At 45.7% G+C, this 15,902-nt stretch overlaps 1 protein-coding gene across 1 annotated transcript; it reads right to left on the bottom strand.

Annotated features, from left to right (window-relative positions):
• Window positions 1–289: 289 nt before the first annotated feature.
• ATP5MF (ATP synthase membrane subunit f) lies at window positions 290–8,715 on the bottom strand. The gene is made up of 4 exons (XM_045875788.3): window positions 8,576–8,715; window positions 2,365–2,472; window positions 1,151–1,267; window positions 290–438 (listed from the first exon to the last, which is right to left on the bottom strand). Exons 1-4 carry the CDS (start codon window positions 8,586–8,588, stop codon window positions 410–412), a joined length of 267 nt encoding a protein of 88 aa, XP_045731744.1. The 5' UTR covers window positions 8,589–8,715; the 3' UTR covers window positions 290–409.
• Between the last annotated feature and the right edge of the window lie 7,187 nt (window positions 8,716–15,902).

Genomic DNA, 15,902 nt, shown 5'->3' with positions numbered 1-15,902 from the left:
GCCCAAGTTCTGATGTAAAAGCATCAGCTGACAAAAAGCCAGAAGTGCTTAGAATACTTCAGGTGCAAAGAGCAGGGAAACCCCTCTGGGCACTTGACAGGCTCAACCAGATGACACCCCACCTCCAGTGAGCTGGGATGAGGTCCCAAAGCCACGGTGGGCAGCCCACTGGTTCAAAGCCCTGGGCCACGGACAAGAATCGCCCTTTGGGAACTGCAGAGCAGTCTCATCCCCACTGGTACAGCAAGAGCTCCGAGAGGGCAGGGAGATGGCTACACCAGGAAAGCAGTCCGAGTACCAGTCATCTTTTATTGGATGTTAATTCTGAATTAGAATATGAAAGGATTCAAGGGTGCCAGGCAAAGGTCATGGTCAGGAATGCCGAATGTGCCCCCACACTGGGCCCTCTTCAGTGGTACTTGCGTAGCCGCTCATGTTCTGAAGTTAGAAAGGCAAGATGGTAAGTTTCTTTAAAGGTGTAGTGAAAGCACAAGACAACGGCGGGGGGGTAAAGCCATGCTAAGAATTCCTTTCAGGATACAACCCAGAACCTGCCTGCCAGGGTCTCAGCAGAATGAGCAGACGTGGGGGTACAAAGGCACGTCGAGCTAATCTGCAGCCTGGCCAGCCTCATCCTTCCCAGGACACATGCACACTCGGACACAGTCCCCGAGAGCCTGGCCTTCAGAGCCAGCATCACCCCGGCTTTCAGACTGGCGGGGGCTACCGCGGGCACCCTGCTACCCTCTCCCACCCCACAAGCTCCTCTCGGCCTTCAGACCCAGGACAAGCTACGCCTTTCCAGAACACCGCACAGACACTGGATGGTACCACTCCTCTTTCTCTCTTCGCACTGGCTGCTAGGAAGATGAAGCCAAAATTTTCCACCAACCCTCAGCGGAGCCTGCAGCATCTTACAGAATGCTTCCTAAGTACTACTTTTATCAGGGATTCATGTCAGTTTTCCTGTCTTTATTTTCTCTTTGCCACAATTTTCTCACTTCAAATAGCATCCTCTGTACTACATTCTCATAAGTCCCTCCCAATTTTTCAGCTGCCATAGAATGAGGGACTTGTAAACCTGACAGTGAACCAGTCCCACCCAGCAATGAGCAACCCCAGAGGGCAAGGCGACCAGAGAGACACTCACTGAGTTCCTTGTAACAACGACAGTAGTTGAAAAGCACATAAGCTGCCAGCACCATAGAAATCCCAGCAACGCCCCCTTTCTTCACATTGACATACTTGTTGTAATACCGGTAGTAACCTGCAAACGAGAGAGGAGGCCACTGTTTGCTTTTGCGGTGAATGCTTCACACACTGCAAAGTCGAGTCTGGCTTAAATTCAGGGACCCACTTCCGTTCTGACTCTTGAAAGCCACTCACCCTAAATTCACTGGCTGATGAAGGGAAAAGCACCAATGCACTCAGCCTGTTAGCCTTTGATCCTACCTCACCCTCACCTCCAGCCCTACGGATCCCCTTACCCTAATTTGACCAAAAATCCAACCCCAAGTAAAGGCCACTTAGCTGAGGCCGGCTAGGTCTGCCTGTTGGGAAAGAAGGCTTTGTGCGATCATCTCTTTGCTGGGTACCCCCGCCAGTGAGGAAACGGTTTCTGCCCTCTTTGGGGCTTGTAGCTTGGTTGACAAAAAAATCAACGAAATGATTCTAGAAGGCCCTGGTTTATAATAGTGAGAGAAGATAGGAAGTCAGGGACTGTTGTCACTAAGTATGGGGAAAAGGCAGAGAATTCTGATCTGAGCTAAGGAAGGGCCCCTCAGGGCAGAAGGAAAACATGCCACACAAGAGTTACAGGGCGGCCAGGACTGGAAAGAAAAATGGGGGAGGGCGGGGCTCGAAGCCAGAGACTACACAGGCATCCGTGGGTTGATATGGGTCTCTGGTTCCTGGAATGAGGACAGGGGCCCCACGGGACTGATGTGACTGTGCACAGACTTGAAGGGTAGATCATTTCAAACATCCACCCTGGAAGTTTTGCCTGGCAGGGGGACGAGCGCTACCTTATGGACTGATGTCCACTATGCTTCAAACTCTTTCCTCTTTAAAAAGTCTTATGATGTAAAAATGCTTGTAGACATTTAAGACGAAGGCAGTGGTACCAATTCCAAGCAGCAGAAAACATTTTCTTGGCTGAAGTATCTTAGAGCCAGCCTCTGATAGGACCAATCACCAATCAAACACAGAGCTTCAGGGGCTAAGAATCTGTCCCTGTCCTTCTCTACATAACTTATTGGTCTGAGACAAGGCCTTGACTGCTCAAATTAATTCAGAGCAAAGAGAGACCAGAAGACCTAGGCATCTGCTTTTTTTTTTTTTTTACACATGGCTGTAGGCTCTGACCTCTTTGAAATGCTCCAGCAATGCCCTTAGGGGTGAAATCCCGCATCAGTATCCAGCTGGGCAGCTCTCCCAGTTTCACATCCATGAGCTTCTTCTCCTTCACTGGTACTGAAAAGGAAGAGCAAAAAACACGCACTGAAAACCCTCCAGTAAGACAAATAGCATCCTTTTATGTCACTTACTTCAACCATTCAATAAAGTCACTACACAGAGGCTGCACACGAAGAATATTATGAATAAATATATCACACCAAATTCACTATTTTAAGCCACAGTGTATATAAAGCAACAGTTTTTTTTTTTTTTTTTTTAAAGATTTTATTTATTTATTTGAGAGAGAGAATGAGAGAGAGCAAGCACATGAGAGGGGGGAGGGTCAGAGGGAGAAGCAGACTCCCTGCCGAGCAGGGAGCCCGATGCGGGACTCGATCCAGGGACCCCAGGATCATGACCTGAGCCGAAGGCAGTCGCTTAACCAACTGAGCCACCCAGGCGCCCAACAGTTTTTTTTTTTTAAAGATTTATTTATTTGACAGAGAGAGATAGCGAGAGAAGGAACACAAGCAGGGGGAGTGGGAGAGGGAGAAGCAGGCTTCTTGCGGAGCAGGGAGCCCGATGTGGGGCTCGATCCCAGGACCCTGGGATCATGACCTGAGCTGAAGGCAGACGCCTAATGACTGAGCCACCCAGGCGCCCCTAAAGCAACAGTTCCACTAATGATCAAGATTTGAATAACAGCTTACTGGGAATAACTGTAAAGAGAACGTAAGCACCGTGAGGAATTAAATAATCAGGTGGAGGACAGAATAGAAAAATGATTGCAAAACTAATATTTACATGTACTAGCTCATTTAATCTTCACACCAAGTAGCTGAAGCCTTTATTTTATGAGGAGTGGAGGAGACTGACTCAGAGAAGTTGGGCAACTTGGCCAAGGTCACACAGCATGCAGGCAGTAGGGCAGGGCTCAACCTTAGGTCTGGCTCCCATGCTCCTCAAGACAATCTGATATTTGCCTCAAGCATCCTACCTGGGGCCACAAATGTTAAATGACTTAATAAAAACCACTCCAAATGATCCAATGGGCCCCAGATAATATTCCAATGAGAGTCTGGGGACAGAACAGGAAAGGCTCCTGGCCAGAGCAGGGTAGAACTGTGAATGTTCAGATGCTCATAAGGAGAGAATGGTCTCCTTTCTCATCCTCCCCACAGAGATCACCTTTAAAAAGCTGCTGGGCAGGTATCCTCTTCAAGGCAAGGAGTTAAAGGCTACTGTCCTTTCTTAAAGATTATCAACCACAGAAGGAGCCAGACCAAATCACTCAAAGAAAGGTTTCTTCTCCATTTTGGGGATCCAAGGAAAAGACTAAGGCTTTGTAAGGACCAGCCTCAAGAGTCCACTGAGGGGAATCCCAGAGATCTCCTGACATTTCCCAACACTTAACAAGGGCAAGGGTTGTTGGGCCGTACAGAAATACAAGGTTTAATGGCAGCTTCTCATCTGCTACGGTCATCTGGAGAACGAGACACTGGGTCCGAATGAACCAGATCCAGTGTTTCAGTGTTTGTCAAGAGGCTACAAGTGAGGGGCACCTGGCTGGCTCAGTCGTTAGGCGTCTGCCTAAGGCGCAGGTCATGATCCCAGGGTCCTGGGATCGAGCCCCGCATCAGGCTCCACTCAGTGGGAGGCCTGCTTCTCCCTCTCCCACTCCCCCTGCTTGTGTTCCCTCTCTCGCTGTGTCTCTCTCTGTCAAATAAATCTTAAAAAAAAAGAGAGGCCACAAGTGACAGGTGGAGGCATAAGCCTAAGACTTGCATACATAGCTTGAGGGTTATGATTTAGGCTGCCTGTCCCAAACAAACTGGCCCGAACCTTCCATCTAGACTCAATCCAACAAACACGGAGCACCTACTGTATGCCTGGCAGCGTCCTACACACTATGGACACAGCACTGACTGCAGACGAGAGCCCTGCTCTCAGGAGCCAACCTTCTATCGCCAGACAACCATCTCACCCACTCATCTTAGCAGGCTCACCATACTTCCGCCAGACCCCTTTCTGCTTCTTCACCTGAGGGCCTTTGTATGTGCCGCGCTCCTGGATCATCATCACTCGGCCAGCTCAACATAAATGTTATTCCCTAAAAGGCCTCCTTCCCTGTCCATCTTATCTCAAGCACTAGCACTACCTTTCTATATGAGCTCTGAGCTCCAGTTTCCTTGTCTGTAAAATGGCTTATTCCAAGCACTGAATGAGAATCTATGTAAAAGCATTTGGAACAGTACTCAGAACTGTGAAGTGTTAACATTATTCTTGTTGAAATGTCATTAAGGTCTATGTGAAACAAAGAAAAAAGACAAAAGTAGAGAAAGAAATGGCATACAAACCAAACTTAAGGACGTCTTAAGTAACAGGACTTCAGGGATTACTCGCACCCTTTAGTTCTTTTCCAAACAGAAAACTGATGTGAGTAGTTCGGTAATATTTTTGAATATGAGATAGTCTCAAATGAATTTCGGGATACGTTCCAAATCTCTGTTGGAGAGTTTAGTGTCAATGATAGTAATACCACACAATAATGTCATTCGAGAATGACCTGTATCTTTCTGCCACCCTGTCCATGCTATTCCGAGAAAAGTTTAACAAGTACACATTTTTACATGCCAGTTTTGTCTTCACTTGGTTCAGAAGGCCGCAGTCCAAGAATAACTATTCTTGAATAAGAACATAGTCAACACCTTTGCTACAGACTCGAAGCCTTCTTGCATGCAGTGAGGAGCGCAAACATGTCATGCTAAAACCAACTGGCTTTAAATATGGCCACACAGTGGGGAGTGCATGACTAATTTATAAATGGAACTAGAAGGGCCGAATGTTGCGAACTGTTGGCACTGGGTAATGAGTCTGAAGTGTTCATTACATTATTGTTTCCTTCATCTTTGAAATCTTCCATAATAAAAGGTTTAAAAATGCTCTTAATCATAGTACTATGTTGGGGGAGGTGTACAAAAGAAACAGTATTTTAAGTCGAAGTATTTGAGACTGGTATAAGGCTGGTAACTCAAAAAAAAAAAAAATCAGGTCACTTCTGATCCCACAAACTATGAAAACACACTCTGCATTCTCACGACCACATTCAGAGGCTGGCATGGTGCCTTGGCACATCACGGGAGAAAACAGCCAACAATTTAAAATTCATTTTTCTATATATTCAGACCTATAAAGAGGGTTTCCTTAACAAAAACTAAGAAATTTATAAAGACAGGGGGAAAAATTTCACATTAGGCCTAAGGAGAGCCAAAAACAGCACCACCATAAAACTCCAAGAGATCAACAGATTCATCAGAGATGCATCTACACTTTCTCCAAGACTGTGTGTCTCTCTCAATGGAAGACGAAGACTTTGGTCCTTAGGCAGCCACACTGGAGCCCTCCCCCAGCACTTCCTGCAGTGCTGCACACCCCGCTGCATTCACTGGCTTACACTGGTAGAGGGCAATGAGAGAGAACACAGCAGACTTGGGACTCCCGTATTCTGGGCTTAGTGCCACTTTGTGGCCGTGCACCCTTGGACAAGTTCCTGCCTTCTGTGCCTCAGTTTCCTCCTTCGTAAAAGAAGGTTAAGAACAGTGGCCACCAGGGCGCCTGGGTGGCTCAGTCGGTTAAGTGACTGCCTTCGGTTCAGGCCATGATCCCAGGGTCCTGGGATCGAGCTCCTCGTCGGGCTCCCTGCTTCTCCCTCTGCTGCTCCCCCTGCCTGTGCTCTCCTGCTCGCTGTCAAATAAATAAATAAAAATCTTAAAAAAAAAAAAAAAGAACAGCAGCCACCTTGGTAATTGGCTGTAGGTACTATGTAAATGGAAATTATCTGTCTTTCTGCCTATGAGCTATGTGAAGGTGGGAGCAACCCCACATACAGTTCGTGGTCATAACAGACTTTCAGTGAAGGCTGAGAAAGGACCACATGTTCTTGGGAGGGTAGGTGGCTCCCTGGCCTGATTTTATGACTTCAAAGCATACTGTCCACCTATACGGAGTGGCATAAAATGCTAAATGTCTTCTGGGTGCTAAATCCAGCCTAGGGCTGGCCACAGAGTAGCAGATTTCAGAACACTTTTTTTTTTTTTAATTTTTAAAAACCATTCTTAGCTCACAGGCCCTACAAAAACAGATCACAGGAAATCTAGCCCATTGGCCACAGTTTGCTGACCCGATCTCATCTATTGCTGTTAATTCATATTTCCATCACTTTATTTGCTAATGAACTAGTGGCTTTATGTTCTGACGACAGACACCAGCTAAAAGATAGTCAGTACTTAAAAGACTTGGACTTCAACTCCTTCACCTAGGGTGATGCTGAATGGGCCAGATGTGACCCTGCTCAAAGGTCACAGAGTGGAAGCTGAGATGACCAGTACTCAACAGCAGGTCAGGCAGTGTTTCAAGTACCTTACACGTACTAAATTGTTTAATCCTTAGTCCACAATGCTCATCACTTCGCTCTACTTAAATAAGATGCCAAGTCTCAATGCTTCCTTTTCACATGTCCTCTTGTTTAAACAATACAACCACCGCTGATAAATATTCTCATACCTGTTTTTTACAGATGGGAAAAACAGCATCATTCTCATCTTTTCTGATCCCCTCTTCATTTCTCCAGGCTGATATTAAGAATATAGAAACTGCGGGGCGGGGGGGGGGGGGAGCGTCTGGGGGGCTCAGTCGTTAAGCGTCTGCCTTCAGCTGGGGTCATGATCCAGGGGTCCTGGGATCAAGCCCCACATCCGGCTCCCTGCTCTGCGGAAAGCCTGCTTCTCCCTCTCCCACTCCCCCTACTTGTGCTCCCTCTTTCGCTATGTCCCTCTCTGTCAAATAAATAAAATCTTTAAAGAAAAAAAAGAATATAGAAACTGGGTAAAACAGGGGCGCCTGGGTGGCTCAGATGGTTAAGTGTCTGCCTTCGGCTCAGGTCATGATCTCAGGGTCCTGGGATCGAGCCCCCCGTCAGGTTCCCTACTCAGCTGGAAGTCTGCTTCTCTCTCTCCCTCTACTCCTCCTCCCTGCTTGTACTCTCTCACTCTCTCTGTCGAATAAATATTAAAAAAAAAAAGAAAGAAACTGGGTAAAACAGGTTAATCAAAATTCTGCCTCAGGCAGGCCACACCACATCTCTGACCCTTATTTTCATCTTTAAAATGGGATCAACGTTCCAGACAGGGACTTAATGACAAGGCTAATGTGAGAGGCTCTAGAGCTAAAACATGGTTTCCGTACTAAAAATAAATAAATAAATAAAATCAGTGTGCACAAGGGAGCCTGGGTGGCTCTGTCGTTAAGTGTCTGCCTTCGGCTCAAGTCACGATCTCAGGGTCCTGGGATCGAGCCCCACATCCGGCTCCCTGCTCCGCGGGAAGCCTGCTTCTCCATCTCCCATTCCCCCTGCTTGTGTTCCCTCTCGCTGTGTCTCTCTCTTTCAAATAAATAAATAAAATCTTAAAAATAAATAAATAAATAAAACCTTTAAAAAAAAAATCAGTGTGCACAGTCTGAGACGTGTAGATTTATACACGCATGTCACTGAAAAGCCTGCAGATCATAAGGCCATCCTTGAGATTAAAGCTCAGTTTACCACGAGGCCTCAGACCCCTAGGTTTGCATCCTGCTCAGCCCTCTCACTAGTTGTGACCTTGAATAAATCACGTCACCTCTCTCAGCCTATTCAACGCGTATTCCACATATATGCGTCCAACCTGACATGGTATCAGGCACTGTCCCAGGCGTTCGCTCCTCCTGGAGCTTAATTTGAGCTTCAGCTTTGGAAAGGGCAGAAACTGCGCCTAGGGTTCAAATGCAAAGCGCTTGGGCTGCAACGGGGTCAATATTCTTCAACGAGGAGGAAGGATGGCCGGAGGTGGTGCATTCCCAAGCTCGCAGACGCGTCCCCCGGCTGCCGTCACCCCCGCAACTGCAGCCGAGAGACGCGGGCCCTGGGGCAGGCGGGCTGCGCGCTGAGCGAGCGCAGGGTAGAACGGTGCAGGGCCCTGGGCAAAGGGCTCGGTGCCCCTCCGGTGAGGCCATAGGGAAGGCCCTGAGCGAAGGGCAGGCGGCTCCGCAGCCCCCTCCCGTCCCAGTGCAGCTCTGAGCCCCGAACCCCGGACCACGGGTCCTGCCCTCAACCTTGCAACCTTAACCGGTTACAGGTACTCACCGACTGACGCCATCTTGGAGTCCTGGGTGTCCGCTCTGCCAGGCCGCGCAAGGACTCCTGGGTAGGGAGCGCGCGCCCCTGCTGGCGAGGGGAGCAGAGGTTCATGGGAAGCAGGTCGCGGTTTGTACGTGTCTGGAGCTGCAAGTGCACCATGGGGTGAAGGGCAAAGTCTCTGGAGGGCAAAGCCCCGGGATTCCGCAGTAGGGAGAGGGGCTGGGGGCGGAGGGATAGGGAGATGGCGGACGGGATGGTGATGGTAGGGCTCAGCTTGGGCTTCCCAACCTAGGAGAGAGGAGGCTGGCAGGGACCAAAAAATGGGAAGCAAGGAGAAAAGAGCATCCTGGCTTTCTTACTTTGTCGCCTTGAAAAGGCCACGATAACCATTCCTGGTTCAGGAATTCTGACTTGGGCAGGACGCTTCGATTCCCTGAACTGCACTTCCTTCTCTAAAGTGGGATGCAATACAGCAGGCACCAGCAGACAGCGGCAGGGGAGTGGCCTGCCTCAGGGAACTTTAGGATTCCAGTTTTCTTCCCTATTCAAGAAAGAGTCTAAGTGTAAAAAACAGAAGGATTTGTGGAAATAAATAAATAAGGGTTTGTGGTTATATGAAAAACCAGGAATGCAAACAAACTCTGGAGTCACCATGCACAGTGTTCCCCAAGACCCATGATTTCTAAGCCTTAGCCATTCATCTTCAGAAGAAAACAGGGACAAAGAAGGGGTGAATCCCCAGGATCTTGCTGTCCCTGGAGCACCACGTAAACCCTCTGGGCTAGAGGCTCAGTGCCAGGATCCATGCCCTCAGCAAGAGGGTTGTAATTTACTCCCTTCATAGGTCCATCAAGAAACTGGACTCCTCGCTGGGGCAGAGATCCATTTTCTTGATATTTGTCTCCTCATAGCAGTTTAATTCATTTGAAATACTTTTTCTTTCTTTCTCTTAGAACCAAAACAAACAAAAAAACCCATGCTCTCTGAGGTGGCTTTAGATGGCATGTTCATGTGTTTCTGGAAAATTTCTTCTCCAGTCCTGATAAGTTCAACAAGTTGTCACCAGCAATGCATGGGGGTGTGGGAGTAGGAGGCATCATACCCATTAACATGGTTCTTTTTTTTTTTCTTTCTGGTTTTTTTGGGTTTTTTAGAGAGGGAGAGAGAGAGGGAAGGGCAGAGGGAAAGGGAAAGAGAGAATCTTGAGCAGGCTCCATGCCCAGCGTGGAGCCTGACGTGGGGCTGGATCACACAATGCTGAGATCATGACCTGAGCTGAAATCAAGAGTCAGACACTTAACCAACAGACCCACCCAGGCGCCCCCCATTAAGATTTGTTCTAAAGGGATTTGCATTTCTGGGAGTGACATTGGGATCTGGTTTCCAGAGGGGATGGGGCAACTTTCTGTTAGACAAAACGCTGTGGCCATTTCAGCTTTGGTGTCCTTGAATGACCTTTCTTCGGAAATAATAAGGGTGCCTCTCACCAGGGAGAACCACCCCATAACAGGGAGCTCCTTGACAAAGGCTATTGTGATCATTGTCTCATCCTCCGTGGTGCTGGGGGGTAGGGATCATTAACTTCACTTATCAAACAAGATTCCTTGTGGTCCTTTTCATATCGTCAAGTACACTGATGGACACTAACCATCAGTGGTCAGCTTACTTTTCTGCTTCTTCCACTATAAATTGAGCTCCTTGGGTGCCTGGGTGGCTCAGTTGGCTAAGCGACTGCCTTCGGCTCAGGTCATGATCCTGGAGTCCCGGGATCGAGTCCCGCATCCAGCTCCCTGCTCAGCGGGGAGTCTGCTTCTCCCTCTGACCCTCCCCTCTCTCATGCTCTCTCTCTCTCTCTCATTCTCTCTCAAATAAAATTTAAAAATAAATAAATAAATGCAGATCTTTTAAATAAATAAATAAATAAATAAATAAATAAATAAATAAATTGAGCTCCTAAAAATAAAGCTGTTTCTGAACTCAAAGTCTGGCTGTCGCATTCAAGATGTTCAATAGGTGTTTGTTAAATTATTGTGTGAGAAAAGAGAGGTAAATGAGCAGAACAATAAATGAAAGAATCACAGAGATAGAAAGCAATTGAAGAAGTCCCTATGCTCAGTACGTCAGAAATGCAAGGAGCACCACGGCATGGCATCTTAGCACACCAGGTGGGAATAAGGCCCCAAATGCATTTCTAGTACAATCAGAAGGTGTAAAAAAAAAAAAAAAATCATGGAGTGGGGGAGGAGCAGAGTTCTAATGGCAAGGAGGCATAAAGGGGGAGTGAAGTGAGGATTCACCTGGTACACAGAGGTGGCCACCAGTATGAGGTGAGAGGAGTTGAAGAGTGAACAGAGAAATCCTGGAGGATCTGATTTATATGCAATGAAAGGGAAATAGGACAGAAGGATGGTGACAAGGGAGAGAGCAAGTTAAAAGAACACAGAAAACAAGAAATGAGATTATCAAATATCAAGAAGCCTTGATCTTGAACTTCAGGTTTCCAGAATTAGGAGAAATAAATTTCTGTTATTTTTATTTTTATTTTCTTTAAGTAGGCTCCAGGCTCAGCATGGAACCTAACACCAGGCTTGAACTCATGACCCTGAGATCAAGAGTCAGACAACTGACTGAGCCACCCAGGCGCCCCTCTTTTAAAAGGCACAAAGATTAGAAATGAAATTTATACCATAAATCATGAAGACAAAATGAGAAATGAGGCAACATAAAAATAAATTGTAAAAGGTGGTTGAAAAAATTAAAAATGGGAATCAACAAACATATAGCACATTATGAAGAGAATTCAAGAGACAGGGCTGTAGACAAGGAATGATGTTGAAAACACAACTGAAAAGCAAAAAAAATAGTACAAAATATCTCAAGATCAAGGTGCCTGCAGATTCGATTCTTGGTGAGGGCTCTCTTCCTGGCTTGCAGATGGCTGCCTTCTCATTGTTATCTTCACATGGCAGAGAGCCTCTTTCCTGGCTGCCTTCTCATTGTATCTTTACATGGCAGAGAGCCTCTTTCCTGTGTCTCTTACAAAGGTGCTGATTCCATCATGAAGGCTCCATCCTCATGACTTATTTATCTCCCAAAGACAACTCCTCCCAGTACCATCGCATTAAGGATTAGGGTTTCAACATATGAATTTTTTTAAAGATTATTTATTTATTTCTAGAGAGAGCTTACAGGGGGGAGGGGTAGAGGGAAAAGGAGAGAGAGTCTTATTTTTTTAAATATTTTATTAATTTATTTGACAGAGAGAGAGGAAGAGACAGCACAAGCAGGGGAAGTGGCAGGCAGAGGGAGAGGGAGAGGGAAGCAGTCTCCCCACTGAGCAGGAAGCTGGACGTGGGGCTGGATCCCAGAACTCTGGGGTCATGACCTGAGCCGAAGGCAGACGCTTAACTGACTGAGCCACCCAGGCGCTCTGGGTACTGTTAACTTTAATTCTGTACTGGGGAAGCAATAATTATGTAATAATTGAGATAATTAAGATACTGGCATAGTATCTTCGATACGAACACAACGCAATATTTAAAGTTATGATTGAAAAGATTAGGCAAAAATGAAATACTTAAGTAAAATAGATTCTGAAATGGTATTTATGATATTTATTTATTTATTTAAAAAGTAGGCTCCACACCCGACATGGGGCTTGAAGTCACAACCCTGGGATCTAGAGTCCCATGCTCCACCAATTGACCCAGGCAGGTGCCCCGAAATGGTATTTATGATTTTTTAAATAATTATTTAAGACAAAATTCTTACAAGTAGATAATATCTGAAGGGAACATTAAAATATCCTTGTTAAATGATGGGGCTTTTGGGTGCCTGGGTGGCTCAGTTGGTTAAGCGACCGCCTTCGGCTCAGGTCATGATCCTAGAGTCCCTGGATCGAGTCCCGCATCGGGCTCCCTGCTCAGCAGGGAGCCTGCTTCTCCCTCTGACCCTCCCCGCTCTCAGGTGCTCTCTCTCTCTCTCTCATTCTCTCTGTCTCAAATAAATAAATAAAAATCTTTAAAAAAAAATGATGGGGCTTTGGTGTTTTGTTCATATAAAATTTTCTTTTAGTAAGGTTGTATTTTTAGGATCCCCTACAGTTCTGTACAAACTCTGGGCTCCCCAACAAGCTGAAAATGTATGGCTCTGACCCTAAACTGCAAATCAAAGGTTTTGAGAACTGAACTAGAGTAAACAACTACCCAGGTCCCAGACCTACCTGTGCATGGTGCACATGCAGGACAAATCCAAAAAACACTGTAGAGCATTGGACAAAATCCAACACCCATTCATGATAAAAACTCTTGGTAAACTAGGAACAAGGTGGAACTTTCTCAACTTGATAAAGACTATGTATAAAAAACCTCCAGCCAACATCATATTCAATGAAGAAACTAGAACCTTTCCCACTAAGATTAGGAACAAGGTGAGGATGTCCCCTCCCACCACTCCTTTTCAACATGGCACTGGAAGTCCCTGCTAATGCAATAAGGCAAGGTATACAAATTTCAAAGAAAGATGTAAAACTGTCATTATTCACAGATGACATGATCATCTATGTAGAAATTAAGAACACTCCTGGGACTAGTAAGTGATTAATAGCAAGGTTGCAGGTACAAGGTTAATATACAAAGGTCAACTGCTTTCCTATATACCAAGAATGAACAGATGGAACTTGAAATTAAAAACACAGTATCATTTACATTAGCACCAAAAACTATGAAATACCTAGGTATACATCTAGCAAAATATGTACAAGATCTATGCGAGGAAAACTATAAAACTCTGATGAAACAATCCAAGAACTAAATACATGGAGAGATATTTCATGATCATGGATAGGAAGACAATATTGTCAAGATGTCAGTTCTTCCCAGCTTGATCTATAGATTCAATCGCAATCAAAACTCGGCAACTTATTTTGTGGATGTGGACAAACTGATTCTACAGGATGGCTAGGAAGAAAGTTGGGTAACAAAATCATGCTCCTTGATGTTAACCCAAAGGAGGTGAAAACATATCTACACAAAAACCTGCATATGAATGTTTATAGCAGGTGTATTCATAATTGCCCAAACTTGGAAGCAACCAAGATGTCCTTACGTAGGTGAATGGATAGCTCAAATGGTCCATCCCAGACAATGGAATATTATTCAGCATTAAAAAGAAATGAGCTTTCAAGCCATAGAAAGATATGGTGCATATTACTAAGTGAAAGAAGCCAACGTGAGAAGGCTTCATACTGTATAATTCCAACCATATGACATTCTGGAAAAGGCAACATTATGAAAAGAAGAGTGGTTGCCAGAGGTGGAGGCAGGGAGAGATGAAAAGGAAGAGCACAGATGATTTTAAGGGCACTGAAAATACTCTGCATATTATTATAATGGATATATGCCATTATGCATTTGCCCAAACCCATAAAATATACAGCAAGGGTTAATTCTAAGGTAAACTACAGACTTTAGATGACTATGATGTGTCAATGTAGGTTTATTCTCAGCAAAAAAAATTTCATCATTCCAGCGAGTGATTTTGATAATGGGGAAGGCTATGAATGTATGGAGACAAGGGGTATATGGGAAGTCTCTGCACCTCTTTCTAAATTCTGTTGTAAACCCCAAACTGCTCTAAAAAATGATTTTAAAAAAATTCATCAAGTGCCAACCACAGGTTACTGGTGGTATCTCTCCAGAAAAAACTTGAGCTGCAAAGTATTGGGCATGGTTTTCTTACCGAGTTACCTGTCTGGGTTTTGTAGGAGTGCTCTGTTTTCTGTATTTTTTTCCTCTGCTTCTTGAATTCTTTCTTTTTTTAAAAAAATATTTTATTTATTTAACTGAGAGAGTGAGAGAGAGGGAGAGAACATAAGCAGGGGCAGAGTCCCCTGCTGAGCAGGGAACCCAATGTGGGGGCTCCATCCAAGGACCCTGGGATCACAACCTAAGCCAAAGGCAGATGCTTTCCGACTGAGCCACCCACGTGGCCCTTGAATTATTTCTTTTAATAACTTCACCTCCTTTGATTGTCTTTGCTCATTTTCCTCCCATTCTTTATTATTTGGAATAACTTCCTTAGGAGAATCTTTTGCATGTTTCTTTAAAGATTTTTCTGCTTTGACTTCCATTAATATTCTGATGTTGTAAGCACTTCTTGCCTGTTAATAGAGGTATTTTGAACAACTAACTGCTGGCTCCCATGTTCAATTGATACCTTTTTATGGAGATAAAAGTTCCTAATATCCCATCCATCTTACCAGGTTTCCTTAGCAAAAATCTGTACACTCCACCCATTAAAGAATGCCTGGGACTCTTCTAAACCATACCCTGAAGTCCTGATGATTAATAGTCCACACTGGATCCAAAAGGCTGCCTCTCTGCACCTGTCAAAACTAGCTGTCAAAATCTGTTCTAGTCTCCCTCTGCACAGCATGACCCTCAGTTACTTCACTCAGTTATCTATAATACTAGAGGGCTTTCTTGACATGACACAGTATAATTTAACATTAAAATGATCGCATGAAACAATACACATTTGCAAAAACTATAAAAACAAAGAGTATGATTGTCAATCCTGAATGGCTTTTGAGCTCAGTTTTTTTTTGTTCATTTAATCTCAGACACTGGGTATTCTCCAGTGGTTCAGAAGTTGCCATTGGGATATTTTCCTCTCCCGAAACGGGGACTGTCCCTTACCTGCAGAGCTAAACATCGAGGCACTGACACCCCCAATTTTTCATCTCTACAGTGAGCGGCGTCCCGCGTTCCCGGCACTCAGGAAAGCAGGACTCAGTAGCTCCCCTGGTGGCTCCAGACGGATAGGCACAGGGAACCGGAGCTGTGGGTATTAGCGGGGCGGGAAGCCTGGCACTGAGGGCTGGACCCCGGAGACACGAGCGCGGGGAGCAGCAGCCCCAGCCCTGGTCAGAGATGGGGGACGCGGTGTCGGAGGGGAAGGTGGGCGCGGGAAATCCAACACCTGAGTCTCTGCCTGTGAAACGGACTAGGGGGCTGGCCTAAGGGCAGATTCCTCAGCAGAGTCAGCTTTAAAGGGCTTCTGGAAGGAAGAGATCAGCAGAAGGCCCAGAGCTGGAGACCCCTCTCTCCGCGCCCAGACCCTCTCTGTCCAGTATCCGGCCGGCCACCTGGGCTTTTTTTTTTTTTTTTTTTTTTTAAGATTTTATTTATTTATTTGACACACAGAGAGAAAGCACAAGTGGGCAGAGAGAGAGGCAGAAGCAGGCTCTCCACTGAGCAGGGAGCCCGATGCGGGACTCGATCCCGGGACTCCAGGATCATGACCTGAGCCGAAGGCAGTCGCTTAACCAACT

The sequence above is a fragment of the Mirounga angustirostris genome, unplaced genomic scaffold, assembly GCF_029215605.1.
Source record: "Mirounga angustirostris isolate CCGP_5_RB_7025 unplaced genomic scaffold, mMirAng1.0.hap1 SCAF_5, whole genome shotgun sequence".
NCBI lineage: Eukaryota > Metazoa > Chordata > Mammalia > Carnivora > Phocidae > Mirounga > Mirounga angustirostris.
This window is presented reverse-complemented; position numbering and strand designations above follow the sequence as displayed.